At 36.1% G+C, this 23,512-nt stretch overlaps 1 protein-coding gene across 1 annotated transcript in view; it reads right to left on the bottom strand.

Annotated features, from left to right (window-relative positions):
* Positions 1–22,792, bottom strand: part of LOC144436528 (receptor-type tyrosine-protein phosphatase delta-like) — a 73,303-nt gene extending 50,511 nt beyond the window's left edge. Inside the window, exons 1-2 of the mRNA XM_078125338.1 lie at positions 22,453–22,792; positions 6,135–6,284 (exon numbers count right to left, since the gene is read on the bottom strand). Of these exons, the coding sequence (XP_077981464.1) occupies positions 6,135–6,210 (76 nt within the window). The 5' untranslated portion in view covers positions 6,211–6,284; positions 22,453–22,792. The remainder of the gene's footprint in view (positions 1–6,134; positions 6,285–22,452) is intronic.
* Between the last annotated feature and the right edge of the window lie 720 nt (positions 22,793–23,512).

Genomic DNA, 23,512 nt, shown 5'->3' with positions numbered 1-23,512 from the left:
GCATGCCTGTCAGGGCAAACAAGATGAGAAAATCTGAATGTAAGAGCATGCCTTAGGCATCTTGAGGGATGGAGTTCTCATGCATAATTATATATTAAGAGATCTATCAATCTTCCATGCTGAAGGGCTGACATTATGTGTTAAGCTCTGGGGCCCCGAATGCGTCACGAGTAAACCATGCAAAGTGGTACAATAAAATGACAATTGTGAAACTGACTAGGGGGAAAGTTATCACCAAAATATCTTATCTACAAAGCATGCATAAGGCACTGACTGATGTAATTTTCTGATAAAACACTGAGGGGGCAGTTCTATTGTCAGGTTGTGGAACAAGTCTGTGGAGAATTCACTTAGAAGTAATTATCACATAGTTTGACCAGTGGTGTAACACGTGCCTTTCTGTGACAATATTTTAATTGGTAAGGTCTGCCCTAGAAATGCCCAATCACAGCAAATATGGCCTCCCACACTGTCATGTTCTCATATACTTCAATCAATTTCCTATTTCTTCTTCAGGCAGCATAATCGGCTCTATTAAAGTGAGCTGACATTTCACTCTACCCTATTCAATGTTGTTCACGATGAGATAAGAAGCCAGGCACGGCAGCAAAGTTCAGTGCTATCAACACAATCTCCAATCATGTCTACATGTGCCATATCTCACAAAGTTTTCCTGGAGACTCCATCCAACATAATCTACTTGCTTGTGATACTCAATGCCTGCCATATCTTGTGGAGTTTTCCTAGAAAAGCATACCATAATCTACTTCGCTGTGATACATAATAGCATATTTTCAAATCCTCTTTAAGATTAGTATTTCAATCTGGCAGACACAAATGAAATATTCAATTCATGGATTTGGCACACATTTTTTAAAGACATAAAACCCAAGATACGCTTTATGATTTATCTCTTCCATGTACTTGTACTGGTTTTCGACTTTAATTGTTACCAAATGTTCTGAAAAATTCACCAAGCAGACAATTAAAATGGCGTCTATAGACATAGGCGTATTTAGTCTATTAATTTTTTTCACTCAATTGAACACATAAATATACAACTGTAGAATAAACCTCACACATAACGCTTTATTGCATTTTGAATTTAGCATAGAGACAGCTTTCTACAGGTATAAAGAAAAGGTCTTTATTTGGAAACTACACAAAAGAAATGGGAGGGGAGGATTTTAGCATTGTACACTTCTAAACAGGCAGATTAGAAAATAATTGCAGATCACAAATAAACTCTGCGTGTGAACTAATACATAGGTACAGTACTTACAAATCCATCACATAAAATGATAATTTATTGCTTCTCTATAAATGTTCAATGGATGGGAAAGTTAGATTTCATTCTCAGTACACTCTTGGGAAAGTATGCCTTCCTGTACTGACTCAATATATACTGTTAACGGCCTTCACAAACAGCTATTTCGTCCATTTTCAAACTGTCTCAATTTCTGGCTTCAATTTCCTCATTTTTGTTTTCTAGGAAGGTAGAATGAGTTTGATGTGAAGCAATATCCTGTACATACTAAACCAATTTTGCAAATACAAGCTAGAAAAGCACAGGTTTTTTCTGGGATTTCCAAAAGAATGCAAAAGCATTTGACCTTACCATATATTTACAATGTTCTGAATATTCTTAATGTTATTGAGAACATAAATGACAATTAACATTTTAAGCGACTACATCATCACTTTAATAATTGTGCAGACAAATTGAATAGGGCGCTGTAAATTACTGATAGGTGATTTCATCAAGATCTAGTTGGAGCTCTACCCTAATTATCATACATGTTAATACAATTTCACTTTGATGCAGCCGATCAGAATTATCTAAATTTACCAATTTTCAATATTCTTGCACAATATCTTTCCAGTAATTTATCGATGTTCATGACAATATCTTTCCATTAATTTTCCAATTTTCTTACACAATATCTCATACTTTATTTTCCTCAAGATGAGGAATAATGCATTAATGTGTATGACCAGCCCTGACCTGCCATTATCTATGACTCATAAGGAACATTTTGGTCTTCAAGGACGGTCTAACATTATCACAGAAGCTCACCTCAAATACACTTTTTAACACTAACTGCTGAGCCATTTCTTACTCACATTGGTCTGTACGAAAAATTGTGAGCGTAAAATAGGAAAACAGAACGTGGCATGCATAGTGTACAAATCTAATCCTATAAGTCACTTAATCTGATTTTGTTACCAATACAACGTAACAGTGAAAGTAGATGACTTTACAAATGTAGTTGATGATCAATATACTTTCACTTACAAACACCACACAAATTGTTTATATCATGAAAAAGTTGAACTTGTAAACATCATCGTCAAGGCGTTTGATTGAGCAGATACAGTGTGTACCATAACATCAAGTGTACACCAAATAGCTAAAAACATTTCTATTTTTTAAAAAAAATGTTTTATTCATCCAAATTCACTTCTCGTTTGCTGTTCTAAACTCCCTGATTGATTCTATGAAAGTAATCCCAACTGTTATTCTGAATTGAAAGGGCGTATTCCCGGGAGATGCATCGAGATTGCAATCAGAACCTACAAAATTCTATCTGTCATTCGGCAACCTTTGACCCATAGTCTCTTCATCATTTCGATGCCACTTTTCTTTTCTAATGCAGAATGTCTTTTAAAATCCCTCTTTGAAGGGAATGGAGATTCATACCCACTGGGAACAGATTTCTAAACCATGGATTAAGTAATAAGATCCAGTGCACGACTGAAAAGACAAGCTATTTGACATTTCAATGGATTCTTTTTTCTTACGAACAGAAACTGATGAATTTTAAAATTTGATTCAATAGCTTCATTTGATTATCTGGAAGCTTTGTGGCACTAATTCCTGCTTCAATGAAGTCAATATTCTAAGAGGCACGGTCTGTATACTATGCCTTTTGTTTTTTGTTTCAATATCTTCTCTCTGTCTTCAGAATTTGGTAACGAGATTACTACCCCTATCATTACTTATAAATGGCGAAAGAAATGTACAACCGAGGTCACAAAATGGTAAAAAGCATCAATAAATTCATTTGTAATTTCAACTATGGCTTTCAGATTAGTGATTGATGAACTTCTCCACACTAGAGTAACCTAAGTCCCAAAGGTTACCAATATACACTGTGGGACAAAATAATCTTGGCTGACTTCCAACAAACTAGCAATCCTGGTGGTTGTCAACGGTTACCAAGTCAATGGAGATATGACAAATTAGCATCTGACATGATAATCATATAATTCACAAAATTCACAGTTGGTATGTATAATTGAAGTTATCATCATTACTTCTCCATCAGAGCCGGAATTGAGATAAAAGACAGGAAGAGCTCTTGACATGTTGTGTGTGTATGTGTGTGAATTTCTTGACAGGGGAATGATTTGCAAGGACATTGCATAGAACCTGGATGGAGAAGATGTCAAGGCAACTTATTCCTTCACTGCACGTTGTTGCGTACTTTCCCATGACATTTGCCTCTATTGTACAATAATGATAAGCACATCCAATTTGTGTTGATTTTCCCCTGGTATGAGTTGACTGAGAATGAAGAAACAATGGCTAAGCATTCCAGGGCAGTGCTAACAAACCTCCGACATTCCAACTCTTTGAAGTTTGATGCATCTTTCAACTGCGTATTTGCCAACTTCAGTCATTTCACTCACATTGTAAACAAACAAATCTGAGACAACTTTAAACTCTTTCTAATTATCAGTCTGACCTGAAGTACTTGAGTTCAGCTCAACAATATGCAAATTGAACAAAATTGAGTTGTGAACAATTTTTTCCACGATCATTTATATTATTATGTTTAATACATTAATACTGCAAGCTACTATCAATATATATTATCATTTATAATCATAATACAAATATTGATATCTCAATCTGTATTTCACTGACAGAAATGGCAATTCTGTAGCACAAAACATCTATATTCTCAATTTTTGCAAGACATAATGTCACTGTATCTTGTTCTCTTGATTATTCAACTTAATGAATACAAGCAGTCTCCTGGCAATACATAGCATTTAATATGCCATGAGAAGATGGGGAATGGCCGTAATGAAAATACTGTCATAACCAATCACTTTCACTCATCTACCTAATTTGTTATCATGTTGATAGCTATGTTATAAATACTAAATGAGTTTACATCTACGAATTATGACTCATATTATATTTACACAAAAGGGGAAATTACGCAGCCGAGGTATGGATCAGTATTTCACTATGGCAGTATTTATGAAGGAATGACTACAGACATGTATTTGTAATCTTGGCTGCCTTGTCACTCAGTCAGTAATTGCCAATTTTGAGTCTTATTTTACAGCATTCACCAAAATTACCATTCCAGAATAACATGACGTTAGTAAATGCATGGGGAAATGTGTACAAGATTGACTACCAATTCTGCTATTATTGGAAGTAAATTAGTGTCAGTCACAGAGTGGCTCTGTACTGTCTGAGTACATGTACATTTGGTACCTGCAGCTGTATACATCTGAGATATAACCTGCTATCCTTTTTGGTCAAAACTGATAGTATGTGATACCCAAAAGCCACATTTCATGATACTCAGCTGCTGACTTTTTTTCAATACATTAAGATTCCTTTCACAGAAGACGTAATGATTGGAAACAGTAGTCTTGTACCATTTTTGAACCCACTGAACTCTCGAAACAAAAAACTCTCCCAATTGTATCATGCAGCGTAAATTCCACATAATTGCTCCTGGATCACCAGAAATGGAAGCTTCTGCATGAGATAGCAAGATGCCTAATTTATGATCAATTTTGCAAATTTACTGAAATGACTTTGCATCTAGGGAAAAGTGATAGGAACTGAGCCTTGAGGCCTTTGAAAGGAATTCTTTCACAGAATCTTGAATAGCATAAGTTGATTTGCTTATTTTTTTGTATTATATTCTTTCCCCTTTCTGTCATTAAATTTATCTACTATATGACTCAGTCTTTACAATCATACAAAGCCAAATGTAATCTTATCTACATATATCATACAATATTACTTCAATGAACCGGGGATAATGCATGTAACACATACAATTTAGGACATTTCACATTCTACAACAGACATAGTAATGGCGACAACTCCTCTTTTCTTTGGTCTAATTTACAACGCAGACCTTCATAAATTTAAGTTATACTGAATTACAAGTGAAGGAATCATGCTGATTTCCCATCTCTGTATAATGACTAATAATCCGAACAGCCAGAGAGTTTGACAATTTGATTCAGGAATTCTAATGGGGACAGTATCGCATATATGTACATGAATCATTCAAGTCAAGCCCTTTGCTGTCATACATATCAGGTCATACTTGTCGGTAATTTATATTTTGCATCTAAGTTCATTCTAATTTCTTTTTCTAATCTTATAGATCAGTATTTCATCTCCTATTCCTTCCAGTAATTAAGGATAGTTTAGTGAATTATACAAGTGTACTGTATGCTGGCCTCGAAATACAGCAGTCAAGTTTGCCCTCTGGTAAAATGTTCAACCCCATTACTCAATATGCATGTACTACTACGTATACTTTACAGTACAATAGAGTTTACAGCTGTCTTCTAGTATGCTCAAAACTTTGCACACTTTATAGAAGTCAAGAAAACAAGATTCAGGTTTGCAGTTCTTTGTTTTCATTACGGCATTGCAATTTATGATTTGTGATCATCCATCTTTATGTGCATATCATTCACTACATCAACTACAAAATTGTCAACAACAAAAATAATGACGGTAAAATTTCTTGTAAGTATATGCTTGCACACATACAAGCGCGCTCACACACACACACACACACACACACACACACACACACACGCACAAATTTACATAAAATATTCTATGTTGGAGATAACGCTGTTCGTCTATTTCAGTATGTTGTGCAAATGACAAGTTAAACATTTTCACAATATTATTAACCATAACTATTGCATATTTTTTGGGCCAAAAAAAAAACACACTAACTTGGCCATTCTTATAAAGGTCAATATTCAAAACATAACATTTTTTACAATAGCCAATTTTCTCATTTTTCTTTAAAATATTAATAAAAAATATAGAAAACTGTAAACAAACTTACCTGCGTCAACAAAAGTAACTAGCACCAAAACTAAAGCTATAAAATACTGATAAAGTTTCTTCATATTAAAATCCATGGTCTCTTATTTACAAATTCATCAGGTATAAAATTGTACACAACTGCTTGCAGCTAACAACTCCAGTCACTCAGCTAGGGAAAAAAGCAGAGAAACACATCTTCGTTAGTAATCCACTTTCCTCAAGAGGCACAAATTGTAGTCTGCTAGTCGGCAAGAATTCACTTCACAGTAGTCAATATATTACAATTCTTCCTTTGAGTCAGTTTCTCCACAGCTTATCGCTCAATCTTCTGATGGTGAAACATTTCAGGGTATTTGCATGATCCAGTGCTTAATTATTTATATCGTTGACATGCCTGAACTGGTGTATTTATCAATCTACTGTCACTTCTATGCTCACTGTGTTTGACAATCATCACATAGGAAGGCTCAAATTTCAACTGCTGTGTTCTAGAGTCCCCAAGATGGCCCCAAGAAAGCTTCTCCTCACTCCCTTCCATATTTAACCTCTTCCAACACAAATCCTTTTTATTTAGTAAATTGACCCTAGCAAAATTATTGGCTAAGCATGTCCTTCAATCTTATCTTGTCTATTTTCTATCTATATCAAATTTTATAACCAAATCGTGTTTGCATAAATAGTACAATTACCTTGGAGAAAGAGGCTAAGCTATGACCATTTAGGATACTCTTAAATTTCACTATGGCTGCTTATCAAACATTAAAATCTGCATATTTTAATTGCTTTTGTCTAGTAGCACTTACATCATAACAGTCATAAGAACGACAGTATAGTGAAAATTTCAAATACTGACCACATACACACTTTGCGGTAAATTATTTCCTCACTCTTGGAAGCTTTCTCATACATCTTTGTTTTTTATAAACACATTCATGTACCTTTTTGTTGTTGGGGTCCTAATTATTGACAGAGGCAAAGTACTGTACATATAAACAATTATGAATCATTAACCATTCAGCCCTGTTAATTTATACAATAATTGATCCAATCAATAAAGTAATTACCATACTTTGTATTTCAATTAATTTTAGATAAAATCACCAGTGAATGATGTACAACAGTCACTAGAGTAGGTGTACAAATTACTGCTCAAAAATAACATGAAACAGCAATCAAAATTCTACGACTGACTGGGGACAAAGTGACTTGTGGGCTTCAATTCTTTAACTATTTACATTTCTATGTAATAAAAAAGTGAACTCTTCACATTAGTAAGTTTTAATTGACATAATTAAGTAAATAATTTGTAATAAAACTTACTTTCAACAAATAAGATATAAATCATAAACTAACTGTGAAGTGATCCTTTGGAACATGACATGATAGAGGTAATTTTACCTTTGTCTGTAGGACAGTTGTATTTTCAATTTTATAGATAGTTTAAAGTTTGCAAAAACAGATGTTCTATTTTCTGATTTTTTCATTTTCTCCTGGTTGTTTGTTTTTACATAGAAGAATCACTTTTTCATAGATAATGAGATCACTGCATTGGTAGGAAAGACAAAGGTCAAATTGTCTACACAGAAGTATATGTCATAATGTACCTAACATGTATTAATTTCACCCTTCAGATGGGTCGTAAATACCAAACCCCTGACACATGGCTATAAAATATGACCATGTCTGAAACAAGATGTAAAAAATACATTATTCATCTTCAGTAATAAATAATGCAGAATAGTCATCCATAAACTGCATCCCTGTGGCCCCACATGACGGGTATGTCAACTCAGAATATTGAAATTACAAAACTGTACATAAATTTCACAACGGTTAGCTAGCCAAGCATGGATTATTCTATAAAATGTCGATATGTGATCCTAAGTGAATAACAAAGTCCTCCTGTATGAACTGACATTTTGATATTAGGGAAAAGATAGAAATGTGACTGGCATTTCAATGACTAACTTGCAAGCCTTTCTACTGTCTGACAAAATTGCATCATTTTTGTCGAATATCGATTCAAATTCTACATCATATCAGCTTCATTGTGCGTAACTGTGACACGTCAAATACTGACATGAAAACAGCTCAATATAATGAGTACATTTTATACATTTATTTGTATCCTTGTATTTATTCAATACTACACTGATTATTTGTCAGAGTTTTCGTGGACGTCACCAGACGATAATACATTCTTATTAAGTTAGCTGACTTTTTGTCCTCTCTTTTCATGAAATTAAAGAGAATGAAAATGAAAACCTACCGTGATGAAGTGTGTCTAACATACAGTCCTTCTATAATCATTCTCTATTTATTTGCGTGGGAGTATCATTCCCCCCCCCCCTTCTAATTTTTACGCATAATTGAGGGGTTTTATTTGTTTCAGATGACAAATTTATTCAAATTACTAATTCACAAAGAAAAGGAAAACGATTGTACCAAAATTTTTCCAATATCCTTTCCCTACTTCAGAAGACGTCAAGTTGTACCGTTCTCGGCAAGCCGGAAAATTCATGAAGACGTGCTTATGAAAAGCATTAATTAAAATTTTCAATAATCTAGTACTATTAATTGTAATCATAAAAGACGGAGAAAACAATATATGCTGACTCTATGGAGAGGATGACTATGGTAGCCATGTTACCATTACATATCCACATTCCCATACCTACATGTACACACACAGTAATATAACACCTGCCCACTGCAGAGTCACTGCAAGCATTTCCTAACGCACTGAATATTTCATAAAGACAAATATTTTTCATTCACAAATCAGAGAATGGGCACAAAAGATGCAGCTCACAGTAACAGTCTTCCCATTCATCATTTTGTGAACACTCACTTCCGATGACATCAACTGAATTATTCATCCAGCCTCCCCAATGAGCAAGGCATGTAAAACGGTAGTGTGTTCCCTGTCAAACTTCTCATAACCAAGGCTGTACTTTTCATGGTAATATTTTTTCAAATGAATAATTCATAATATTCCTTTCTAATCTTACAGCTCTTCATATCCTACTCTAACACCTGGTGCCTCAGCTTGTCGCCAGGCAACTACTTGGGCAACCAGGGACTGATGACTAGTCCCACTAAATGAAAGTCGTGCAGCAAGTGTGTGTGGTAGCCTTGAGTGGCCATCTACAGGTCTGGGAAAGCATATCTCAAGGGATCGAATCAGACATGCCGGCCACTTCTCTCCCTAGAGGTCTCACTTCTCAGACAGAGATGGCCTAAGCATCTGTTTATTGTGTCACAACATATCACATAATTCTCTTGTTTACTTGTCTCTTTAAATTTTGTTTGGTTAGATCCAGATATCCAGAAACATGCCACAATGAATGTTCATGAGACCCTTGCTCCAATTATTGTCTTCAACTCTCTAGAAACTTTCAGTTGTAATCAAGAAAATGTTTGTTGAATGCTTTGAAGCATATGTATACCATTTGGCATGAGTACAATTTCTGTCACTACATGTTTTTTGATTATCCTTCCTACATTTTCAATCTTACACTCTACTATAAAGTAGTGAAGAGTGAGCAACATTTAACATGCTGAACAACACCTGGATCACCACTACATCATATCATGCACAATTGGATATCTGCTACCAGAATCCTTAGGTATCCAAATTTAGTGTCACTGGGAGCTGAAACTTCTCTGCCCTACCAATCAATTTCTACTCAGTATCACCTGTGTATACCAGCATTTTTAGGACTAAAACATTATACACATCATTATGCAGGACACAAAGGTCAAGTGTAATCAATCTCTGGGGACAATGTAAAAAAGGTTAAGTTGATTCAGTTTCACTACTGTTAATCGTGTATGCTTAATTTACTCAGCTTACATTATTGATTTGGTTTCAAAAATACAACACTTTATAATATAATTTATGTAAGTAGAACACTTAATTTACTAATGAAATGGGATGAATACTCATTTCCACTAGAATTTTTGATTGACGAGAAACTCAACTGTGACTTTGTGCATAACATTTGTTCAATGAGCAGACTCTAACATCGTACAGCAATTCACTAAACTGATGTGAACATTAACATTTACTTCTATACTACCTATGAGTATGGCTATGACATGATAAAAACGCAAAAGCACACCTCGCAATAAGCTTGCAAAAATTAATCCATTAGTATCAAAATTGTTGACCCTGACAGAGCACTTGAGACATTTGCCATTTGTTCTACACTGCTATGTCAATATGACTTGACTTCTGTCAATAATGGCCTAGTCTAAAGTGGGCAACACCAAAACTCCATTAGAAATGAATGCTGCTGACAGAATCAACACAGCAAAGACCATGAGATTAGCCTTGGAAAATCCCTTGACATTTAACAAAGGACAAACACTTTGACCCCAGATGTTCAAGTACACACTTGAAGAGGAGACTATTTGGCATCTTGACTCAGACCTAAGAAACCCTCCACTCTGAGTTTACCAGGTAACTGGTGTTCTAGGTTTCCTGGTGTTTCATCATTGGAATAAGGTCATCTCACCTGGAATTAAGTACCATATTTGTTACCAGCAACCTTGAACTTCCATCTTATCTTACATGTATATGATAAATATAAACATCAGCTGGTGTTTGGAACAGGCTATTCATATTACTGACTACACAATATGTGACCTGTAACATATCCCACATATAATATTCCATGATAATATCATCCTGAATGAAAGGACTGTCACAACAAAGTTATGGATGTATGTTTCAAATGACAGTCGTCTTGTCCCAATTTGACATTCAACTGATACAGATACTAAGGTACAGTTGTATGTATGCAAGAACATACGCAAAAGATTCAATAATCTGATTAATCACTCAAAACCTCATGCAGATGAAGACTTTCTTTCAAGATTTGCTATTTCCTAATATATCAGAATGGGTTATGTTGCCTCTAAATACCCAAACACAAGTTAAACAATGAGCTTTGCAAGCAGGCTATGAAAGCTGGTCTTTCAGGACACAATGAGTAGAAGCTGAGAACTGACTTGTCCTTCAGGTGATAAAGGAGCACTGATGAATCTGTCAAAATGCTGGTATGGAACAAAGCTGCTAAGTAAACACCAAACTGTCATATTTCACACCTGCTCTGATACCTTGATGATCCTCCCTGGCAAAGTCTAACTGGCTGCGTGACCTTTCATGTTGACCTCTACTAGGACCCATGACTAGGATAAGTTCTAAAACTCATTACGAGGATTTACAATGCAGGCAGCTCATACATTAGCAATTCAGTCATTCAAGTGGTTGCCCTAATTCTCACTCAGACCTTGGAAGCACAGAGATAACAACAAATAAGTACTTTTCAAGATATGTCAAAGTATTTCTAACTTCACATCTCAGAAGTATTATCTGTTTGAAAGCAAACACAACATGTTGAATGCGTTAAAGAAAGGCCTACATGCATGCACGCATGAACATCTTCACGGTTCTCAGACAGTTCCAGGGTATGAACAAACAAATGTTTATCTGACATGAACTTCTTCTACCCTTTGGGTATTCGTACCACAGCAGTGAACACTACAAGATCTTTGACCAGATCACATTTCATATGTTTGGGTGCCAGTTCCGAGCAGGATTTAAAGTGACTTAGGAACATTCTAAAAAGGATCAACGACTATATTTTATGGTTTCATAGCCCAAGAAAAGAGTTGCAGGTGTGTAACACATGCTTAAAGTTTACAACAGGATTTCTCACCCTACATAACCTTTGATGCAAATAGCTGTGACCTCTATTTCTAAAGACGCCAAGCAGCAATTAAAGTCTACACAGTTTAAGACATTGTATGCTACACAGACAGACTGTTTTCTAGCAACCATAAATAACTCTCACACAACATTAGACAAGCATATGGGAAAACTGGTTCATAAATTTGGTAGAAAACTTAATCTTTGACATTCACCTGGGCAAGTCAAAACAATGATTTCAAAAGAACAACACAAAAAGACAGACTTTTGATATCTCCTTTGCATTCGATTTAAAAGGATATCCATGAAGGATATAGTTCACTGTTCAAAGAACTTCGGAAACACAGACTTTGCCCACAAAACTAACCATTGTGACTGTAGAAGCCATTTTTATTTTGTTCCGAATGCACTCATAAACAATGACTCAGATACATACACAACACACTTCAACTGTCAAAAACATTCAAGAGGTTCACACCTTTATCACATTTCGCCTTTTATTACACTTTCTATAGCACCCCGTATATGTCTTTCTAATCTGACCAACATGTAAACATCAGTTTTAGTCCACATATACCTTTGTTTTTGGAAACCTCAGTCCTGTCAAAAAGAACCTGAACCAGGCCATGGGTAAGCAGATCTGTGGACTTATTAATATGGACTCTTGAGCATGTAATGTGAAGAATGTAGAAGGATACATTCAGACACAACTCTCAGAGAAAAGATCGGCATAGTTTCCCAAGGGATCTGGGCACCCAACACCAATTACTAGTTGTTTGTGGTCACTTCAATGGATTCTATTGGACCGATGACAATTCCCACGATACAACTACACACCCGCTCTAAAAAAAGTTGGCAATTCCAAATTCGACACCTTCTGACCTGGGAAATTAACTATCGTACACACAAAAGAAATAGTGTAGAAATAAGCTAGTGTAGTCATCTTTGAAAACTGATTCTCACACATTTAATGTTTTATATCAGAAATAGCAGGAAAGCAATGTTGCTATCACTCCACCCTAGCATACACCTACACTAACCATGTAGATATTGTTCCCAAGTGGAGCATTGCCAATGGCCTCCCAATCTTCTTGAACACAACCGACACATGCTTTACTTAGAAAAGCACACCCACTTGTAATCCATTCACTTCGAACACCTAGTACAGTAGTAGTACAAACATTTAATTCAGAATCTTCACTTGAACTTCAAAACATGCTGAATTGAATGAGTATGTGGCAGAATCTTTGTCACTTTGGACACAGATATTCAACAAGAGAAAGGCCTCCTAAGGCCAGACACTTTAACATGCATAACAAACTGCAGTAAAGCCTATTGAAGATCACACATGACTCATCGAATAGTGTCGGTCCTACAATAGCCATTTCCTAAACCCTCCTTCAAAGGACAGGGCCTTGCCAACGTAATCCAAATCTCTTATGTTGCGAAAGACCATCAGAGATGTCACCTTCCTGTAAGAGTCTTTTTAACATACATCATTTAGAAGCCTGAACAAATGATCGTTTCACTGGAAATATTGAAATGTTTGAATCACTTTCAAACATTCACTGTTCCAGATTGTATCTTGCATTCAACTATCAAGGCCGAACTCTTTATCGTGTACACATAACAGCAACTTTCAAGCTTTGACAAGTCTCACTCTATGACAATGAATCACATGCTTAATTAACCATTACTATTTGTACCTTTTCACAATAATAATATCATACATAAGAAACACAGAATGGGACATTCTGCATTACACTTCACTCAACTAATTCCTCTAACAACAAGGTGGTGGGGGTGGGGAGACGAACAGAACAAAACTTTGGTAATTTACCTGCCATTGCCGTGCTCTCCTAAAGGAGATGATAAATCTAATTCACAGAACACCTAAAGCCATTGTTTTCTAAGCAGATTCTTTCAATAAGCTTATAGCCTGTCTACAATTCCTTGCTCTTTTTTAAATACTTCTGAAAGGTACATAAAGCAATGTTATACAGTTGCTGAAGGAGCCTTATCCGAACACCTAGCAAGTGTCAAGACTAACATTCAATGTGGAACACTTTTCAATAGCTATTTTCAACCTCTTTCTTGTAATTCACCAAATTTATACATCAGTCAACTTCATCCCGTCTATCATAATATACTATCTTATGACAGATCTTTGGAGGGATGGGGCTGCCATCTTCTGTTGTGTATATGTGAATGGTACAATAAAGGCATACGAATGAAGATATCCACTTAGAAACTAAACAAGTGTACAACTGATAGAAGTTGTTACTGGTGGTGGTAAAACTAGATCATTTTATACATTGTCATGATCTGGCCTACACCTGTATGCACAACCACTGCCATAGGGTTAACCTGTGCTGAGCTACTGCTCTATCAAAAGAACACCTGTATGAGACATGTTGCAAAGTAGTAGGACCGTTACGGTGCACTGGTCTGCATCATAAATTATTACCATCTATTCAAACTGTTATACTCAAAAGCTATGACCTTGTTTTCAAACCCTGACCATACATGATACAAACAGGCTGTGCTACAGCATTATTTCACCAGGCTAATTGTGAGTTATGACAGGAACATATCTGGACATTCTGGAGTTTCCAATATACTTTTGTTGAGTGTAACTGTTGATTGACAAAATGTCTAAATTCCAGTCACTGTTTATTTACAGATGCCAATATACAAACTATTCAATGTTTTAATGACTTATCTACACCCTCTTTAGAGTAGTCTTTTCTTCTGTTAGTTTTGTTAGTTTAATGCTAGCTTTGGCAGTTTTTTACAACACTTTGGTTCAGATACCTTTGTGTCGGACCATGGCAAATTTATACTAGCCATCATGAAGCCCCAGCTATCAATCTTCCAACCTGACATCTTTTTCACACAAAAAGAGAGTTTTCAATCAGTGTAACTAGTTACCTGTCATGCTTCACAGCCTACGGATAAACTGATGAGCCTGAGGGCAGGAAGCCATGTTGACTGTTTCCTACCTGTTTAGTATGATTTATTCCTACTTCCAACTCACTTTACCAACCATTTTGGACTCTTACCCATGCTACTTTTTTATGAGAATTTATATTATTACACCTCAATGATTTATCAGTCATAGTAGTCAAGAAAGTTGTTGCCAAAAAAGGGGGCTCTCAATGCCGAGTCGTAAAACTATTTTATCCTTTGGGTTAAACTTGTGCGAAAGGACACACCCTTCAACCTTTTGTGCGAGAAATTTCCACAGGTCCTAACCAATCAGTAAAAGCTAATGCCTTGATATGTGATTATTGATATATTTCATTTTCTTGAAGTTGAAATTCTGGGACAAAACCCACTCCTCTCCACTTGTCACTACAGGGCACTTCAAGAGCAGGAAAGTGTTAATCTTCAGGAAGTTTGCATATATAAGTTTTCACATGAATACTTTGTTGTCTGTGGATTTTGGCTTTGGATACAACAAATGGTTTCTTTATTTTTGAAGTGTTCCCTATATAACTTTATTGCATGTTTACTAGATAGATTGAAACCTATTTGCAATGTACTATCAAGATTGCCCATCCTGTCCAGTGCAAGTATAGAACTGCAAATGTGGTATCCTTACAGTTGGCAACTTTGATTTCCAAAATGTCTCAACTTTCAAACTCTTAAGTGGCTGTGGTTAGGTGCTTACCTGATTAAGCTGTTATGTACTGTGCATTTAGTGAAAATTACAGGCTACATGCCATGCATTATTTTGTCTAAATCACAGCCATTCCTTGACACAAAAGCTCACAGTCTCCCCTTAGAATTTCTCCCTGACAACACTCACACAATTTTCTTGTGTTCATTCCTTTAAGAACAATCCAGCCACCTTACAATGGGGCCTCAGCAGGGTAGCATTACTACAGTATTGCGGCATAGTAGTGCGTAACATACAAAACAGATTCAGTTGTTTCACCGATTGCATTTCTTAATGTACGGCATTCCGTTAATGTGTAAGGACCCCAATTCCAAACTATAAGTCAGACAAAAACTCCAACAGAAGCATTGAATAAACTTGGGCAACTCTTTAGGAAAGCGAATGCTACTTTGAGTAGACAACCAGAGTCCAATAAACAAGTACGAGATGACATACCTTTGCTTCTCTCGCAGGTCCAGGTCATCACTACGGGAACTTCTATTTGTTTACAAATTGGGAGATTTCCACACATAAAGAACCCAATCACCTCTTCAGAAGGCTTAAAAAATTCATCCAGTACACTCACAGAGGACTATACACTACAGAACGCAGCTGAAGCATACATTTAGACCAACACTACATATCCTTACAACAATGATGCTTAGGTTACTTTTATCCATGTTCGATCAACCATTGGAGCGTTTTGAGTTTTTTCTCAATTCACAGTTCCCCCCACTCGAATGCCTTCCAGGGTAACTCGGACAATGAAGAAAAGCATACTTTTCATCTTTTATAAGTATTTGTCTATCTCTGCCAAAAGTACACTTTATTGATGGATCTTGACTCTCCAACAACCTGTAATTTGCGAACCGCAAGTCAATATTTCAAAGTGGAATTGAAAATAAAGATATATAATGACTACTGTTCTCACAACAAGTAGTCATCTGCCAGTACTTCCTTCAACCACCTCTCCACACATAAGACTGCTTGCACAACAATACCGCTCACAACTTTCCATTGTCTAATTAGCCTTTAACAAGTTAACCTTTCTCAGTCCCATCTTGCTCATCTTGAACACCTGAAAGTTGTTTATTCCAGGGTTGTTATCAGCTACATCTGTTTTCTTCTCGGTCCACCAGTGAGGGCAAGAAGTGGAAGGAATTGCAATATATGGTGAAAACTTCATGTGACACTTGCTTCAACCAAAGTCCTGCTTCAACAGACAAATGTCATGCTTTATGAAAAGGCATACGAACAAACCATAATAAATTAAATCCAGTGAAAAGAACTGTTTCTTACACTTCAGCTTAATATATGTGTCTACACGATTGCTAAACGAAACACTTTCTACTTAAAGCTACCCGAAAAAGATGTATAGTTTCAACCCAACAATACACACAACTAAACACTACATGCTTGTTATGTAGTCGCATGCCATATTATATTGAATACAGATAATGTGTTTACTATCATGAAAACAAACATCTGAGGTCAACTTACATTGACCGTTTAATAAAGTTTTCCTGTATTCCAACTTTTCCATATTTTGCATATCCTTATAATGCACTCTCACAGTGTGTGTGTGCATGTGTGTGTGTGTGTGTGTGTGTGCGTGTGTGTGTGTGTGGAACAGATGAACGTGAAAGGGTCATCACAATAAAATCTACAGAAGACTGTACATTCGAGAATGAATGTTCATGGCCTCTGGGTTACAAATGACAGCCCCATTGTAGTATACCCATGTGAGAAAATTTAGGATTCACTTCCCAAATTATCTTGACTTAGTAGAAATTGATTTGTTACCATATTAAATATGTACATGTATGTATGACTATATCTGAAATATTGATCACAGAATTACATGAAGTACAGCTATCGTAGTAACCCTGTGAAAGGCGAGTTTAGGAAACAAAACATGGGTTTACAATACCCTCATAATGTGACCATAACAAACATTTAAACAACTTCACAACACACCCTAACAACACAACTGGGTGTATTAGTCTAGGATTGATGATATGATTTCATATTCACATGATGCTTGCCTTGCTATATTATTGCCCACATGACATGTTGTGGGGTAACTTCCAACTTCCAAGTCCATCCCCATTACCTTCTATGGTAATGTCTGTAGACACTTGTGGGGGTGTCTGAAGACATCAGATAACAAGGTAAAGATGAGATTATATACAGAACAAACGGAAGTCTGTTAGTCACTCTGGTCACCTTGACCAGTTCAGAAAGTCTGTCAAAACCTGAAGTTTGTATGTAACATGATCTACTGGACACACTCACCTACATGTATATTACCTTTGATGTCAAGAGTAGACATCAGTCCAGATTTCAAGTCATTTAAATATTAACAATAGAATAAGGTGCAGGTAAATTTTAAAGGAATGCTTGCTGTGACAAGTCATACGATCTACACCCCCTCAAATGTCTATGACCAAAGATTATGACTTTCCCTGAACTATAAATAGCTTCTAATACGTCAATTTTTTCATCTTTAATTTCAAGTGAACGCACCCTGGTACACATGCTCTGCGACCAAACCTCAATGACTTGACAACAAACACCTAACAACACAGCATGTTTTGATGAACTCTTTTTATCACAGCAAGCGACCAGAAACAGTATACTTTTCTATCAGGCTGTAAAGTTTAAACACTCATCAAAAAATGCAGAAACCAACTGATAAAGTTCAAGGCAATCAAAGGGACCAATAAACATTTAACTACACATACATAACACATCATGATATCAAACACATACTGAAATCTTATGCCACAGGGCTTACGTCTGGCTGAATAACAACTATTTCATCATAAAAACTTTTGGACTAAGTTCAAGGAGAAACATGAAGCTCCAAGACATCAAAATAAATCTACATAATCAATTTGGCAAGTATCTAAGCATCTTTCCACATCATTAACCTTCCCTTATAAATCAATCTCAAATTTCTTTGGCACATTTTGAATTTTGTGCTTCTTCCATTGCCAGGTTATCTTCTGTACCATGTACATGTACGTAAGTGGGGTTTGTATCTAAAAAGTATCGTTCCTACACTGACAAAATAGTCACCAGTGCTTTCCTAATCAACTTTACATGTTTTAACCATGCCTCAAGGTAAAACCACAGCAGTAACATATTGTTTGTTTTGTCTCTTTTGTCCTATTTATTTAATTTATGCCTGACTTTTTCTTGGTCCAGTCTAAATTCTCTTTCACCGGTGGTCTAGGAAAGTCAAAATAATCAAATTCTAGGCAAGGACAGACTGTGGAATTTTGCAATTTCTTAGCATGGTTTGTCTCAAATATTGTATGAAATAGCTCCTGTAACACAACACTACAAGTATGATGGATTATGTAAAATTGCATAACAGAACTGTTGCATGTTAGCCTTTGATGTTGTTTGACTTATTCATACCTTTTTTTTGTGGAATGAAGTGTTCAATTGACTGCCAATAAGTATAAAACAATACCTTTTCTTGTCGTCACCATTATCTCATCTCATTACGATGTTTCTGGATAAATCTCGCTATCCCCCCCCCCCCACTCCTCCGTCCCACAGGATTCTTTTATTATCTAGTCACGCTATATTCATTTTGAGTGTTCAGGTACATGTACAATGTACTTGGCCTTTTTTTAATACTTCTCTTTGAACAGCTTTGTATTTTTCTTTATCCTGTTCACCGTGAGAACATGGTTGTCTAGTAGACTGTTCAGAAAAATAATCGAACAATACCTGATCACTAAATACTGTTTGACACAAGGAGAGTAAATTTACACAGGTGTTGAGTCACATTCAGTGTACATGACACCATTCTGGAAAAGGTAGGGCTTAGAAAATTAATTAATAACCCTATCTCTACTGTTCTCCCATATAATCAACTCATCCTGACTTGAGGGCATCATGCCTGTGATAGTAATACTGGATTCTTTCGAGAGAAAAAAGGAGCACTTTGCACACACGTAGGAAAGTTTGGTCTACACTGGGTATATCTCACTAAAATGTTAATGACAATTGAACAAATAAATTAATCTGAATTTGGGACATCAAGGAAACAGAGGAACAAACACTTGAGACAAGGTCAAAACATAGGTGATAGAAAAGTGCAGCCAATCACATAGAAGAAATCTATCACACATTAGTTTTATGGTGACCAATAACATGAACAACATTGTGCTTATTGGTTTGCTAACTTGCAGTTATACTATCATTACCATTGTTCAGCACAGCACACCTCTCTTACTGTGGAAGTCGATGCAACAAATGTTGAACTATATAACAACTCGGACTACACTAGACGACTATAACTGAACTGAACTAAAGAGGAAAAAACAAGTCACTGCAACAAGGCATACTACACATTCCATAAGAACAATAGCAAACAAAGGCTTTCCTTTCTGCTGGCAGCATTTGGTTCTTTGCCGACACACCATCTTAGTCACGCTCGTTTTAATACACACCAAATCATCATTCTTCTGATATAACAGGCTCATTAAAGACATAACTAATATAGATTTACTTTAATTGAAGTCTACTTCCTAAAGTCAGTCCTGTTATACAAGATGTTGCACTCCTTAAAATGGAATGACCACTGAAGGTAACAATAGGGCAACAAAATAAACAACGAATGAATCACCTGTGATTCTTTCAAACAACCTATGGCAGGCCAAGGAAATTGCTCTGTAAACACCTACAACAAGAAAGAACCTTTGCTACTGCAATCAAACTACAAAAAACAAAATACCTCTATAGTTAAAACTCTTAGACAGAAATATACTCGATGGAATTTTTTAAGTGCCATCTCAGAAAGTTTGTGCTAGCTAATCCCATCGTCTAGTATCTGCCTTTTTTCTTCTCAGTACTTTAACATTACTATTGTTATGTATATTTGTCATTTGTTGCATGGTGGTGAAATCAACACCTGTGCTGGATCAGTCTGCCATATCTATCTTTAGCTCAGCTTTATCAATGCCATCTCCATTAATTCTGTTATTACATGTACAGATAGATACATTACTGTCTTTCCTATTATGACTTAAGACAATCAACATGTGGAGAATTTCGAGGGGTTTTTTCCTTTGTAGGAATCATCTACTTCTTCACTAAATTATCATCCTTTAAACAAAGGATGTAAATTTTACACAAATATTGTTCTAATCTTGGAAGTGTCAATATTGGGAAAATTCTGTTAAGGGAATTATCTGAAGAAGGTATACAGTTATAAGTATAGGTGTGCAATTTCATCAACAATAATTTCAAGTAAATTTAATGTTAGAAATATCATAGCTCAGCTGCACTACTATCTGTCCAAATTCATATTTTGAAAATATATTAATTCCAATCTTACATTAGGAAGGGTGGGGATAGCAATCGCTGGGGTCACTTTTAATAATATAATGTCTTTTTTAAATACACATACCTTTCCAAAATCAAGAATGACAGTTGAATATCATACAGGAAATACTATTCAGTAAAATTATAGACAATCTCTGGTAAACCTTTATCTTATTTTGTCACCTCATTTTATGAGAAAAACTGTTGTTTTCCTCCCCATTTCAAACATTTCCCTCTCCCTGTAGTATTTTGCATTTGTGGTCTGTAGAAACTATTCAAAATTTACAGGAAATTTATCCTTTTTTTTTAATCTTACAAATTATTTGATATTTTATGGCACTGTGAGTCATAGTTCCCTGTAGTTTGCAGAAAATGTATTATCAGAAATTACATTAACAATATGATTACCAAAATATTGAAAATGAAGTGGACACATGCCAAGTCTGCAGGGACGAAAGAATGCCCAATAAAACTCAGGGGTCTCTCCACACAAGCATAACATAAATACTGACCCCTGGATGTAGATAGATGCACTACGTTTTGTAGTAGTAACATTGTAGCAAACTTCTGTACAAAGTGACGGTTCTGTGTTCACGCACCTTGCAGTCTACGTGACAGGTGACATGACACTCACATGCAAGGCCGATGAGACAAAAACTGGCACCGTTGGTGGAATGGAAGAATATATATTGTGCTTGTTGGAACGTCATCCAGTTCCTGCTCATCACGTGATGTGTACATGTCAGAATGGGCAAAAATGTAGCAGTACATGTCAGAAATTTAAAACAATGTAGGTTTGTAAATTGTAGGCAACTTTCGGATTCGCCATTTATAATAGTTACATTATGATACTAGGGATTTCATTGGGCGTGTGACAACGCACATATCACCTATACCGTAAAGTTGGAGGGAGAGAATTTATTGCTATCGGGGCCAGATGATACACCTGTTTTAAGTAAAGAATTAACTGTAACTCAACAAACACATGTCACGATGAATGATACGTACGAATCGAATAAAACTCGTAACGTCATCGGCAGCAATATTAGTTTAAGGTCGTTGTCTTTTCCAGTCGCATTAAAACAAACAAAAATATATTTTTACGCTGAAATGTATGGTAATATCAGACATGTATGTATATATTCACTACCTTTTCTCTCGGATTTTTGAACAATTATCGCTGCCGTGTACAGAAAGGGTATTTCACACATCATTCAACATTATACACTGTAGGAGTTTGCTGTTGAAATGTAAACAGTGACGGACGCGGTCCGACAAAATATTCACATTTCGACCAAAATTTGATTGCTCCTTACAAAAAATGACTTCTACATACTTGATGTCATACACTAGTAAGAGAATGTACGTATTTTTGTTGAAAATGCTCCGAGCAACATTATTTTCTACAGAACCGAGGAACATAAAAGGTACCGCGCCGGTGTATCGACGATCTCGACGTGATCAAACTATTGCATGCATAATACATAGCCGACATACAAAATGAACGCCGTGTTGAACATGACAGTGAGTGTCGGTGTATGAATCATAAAACCGTAACGTAAATACTTATTTAACCGTGTTTTCGAAATTCAAATGGTTTGCGATAGGCATACTCACTTGACACCGAGGATCGTCGAATCGGTCAATGAAAAACGTGTAATGATTTGATCAGTCAGGGCACTCTGCCAAGCTCCGCTCGGCTTGGTGGACACACACTTCTTGTATCTCTCTCTACACACTACGCGTACGCTCAGGTCAGTTATTGCTTACAAATTACAATGTTCACAACATTGGCCGATCTCACAGTCAGTTCACTCAGATCTCCTTTCAGTGTTTACATCCCCTCTTCTTGGTAACTCCAGGGCGTTTTCATGTACTCGATTTGTGCCCAAAATACGAAGATTTCACGTCATGAAGTCCAGATTTTGTCCAATTCGTCCGCAAACACACATTCAAATCTACACGGTCAGTGTTTTCTTTGCATTCACACTACTTTACAATAATAGTCCATTACCGAATCCACGCTCCCATATTCATCCGCGACAAGTGTGAACTAAAACTGCTATTTTATAGATTCGTGAGGAAGAGAGTCATATTAAAGACAATTGTTTGTCACATTTAAGGTTTTACTTTCAAATTAGTGAAAAAATAACAAAGTATCACGAAAGACATCAAAGCACTATTTCGCGGAAACATATAGTGGTGACTTACAGTTGTGAGAAGGTTCCACGTGACCACTTCGTTGATTGCATTGGTGCCGTGATGTTTGATTGGCATTTGTCATGCTTATATTAACATATAATTGACAACTTGCCGAATTCCACTCGTATAACGTTACAGTTCGAGAAACCCAAGCACACCTTGCAATCTAAAATCAAAACCGGAAGGCAATCTCCATGCCACTCTCACTTCCCATCATGCGATACAAGTGATTTGGAGGTGGGTCGGATTGTATCTGTTAGCACGGTTAGCCTTGTTTGCATCGCGATCGAATCTGAGTTGTATGAAACTGGACATCTGACGTCCAGGGAGAACATTTTGAACCATCAACTAAATTAATTTACACTGGTGTTATTATCTTTTTTGTTTGGGAACTTTTTTAATATTAATTATTTTAATCACTGTTATTTTCTGGCTGTGTTTGAAAACAAATCGAGATCCGATTCGTAACTTTATT

This window comes from Glandiceps talaboti, chromosome 6 (genome assembly GCF_964340395.1).
Source record: "Glandiceps talaboti chromosome 6, keGlaTala1.1, whole genome shotgun sequence".
NCBI classification, from domain to species: domain Eukaryota; kingdom Metazoa; phylum Hemichordata; class Enteropneusta; family Spengelidae; genus Glandiceps; species Glandiceps talaboti.
The sequence above is the reverse complement of the archived record's forward strand: the minus strand, read 5'-3'. Positions and strand labels throughout refer to the sequence as shown.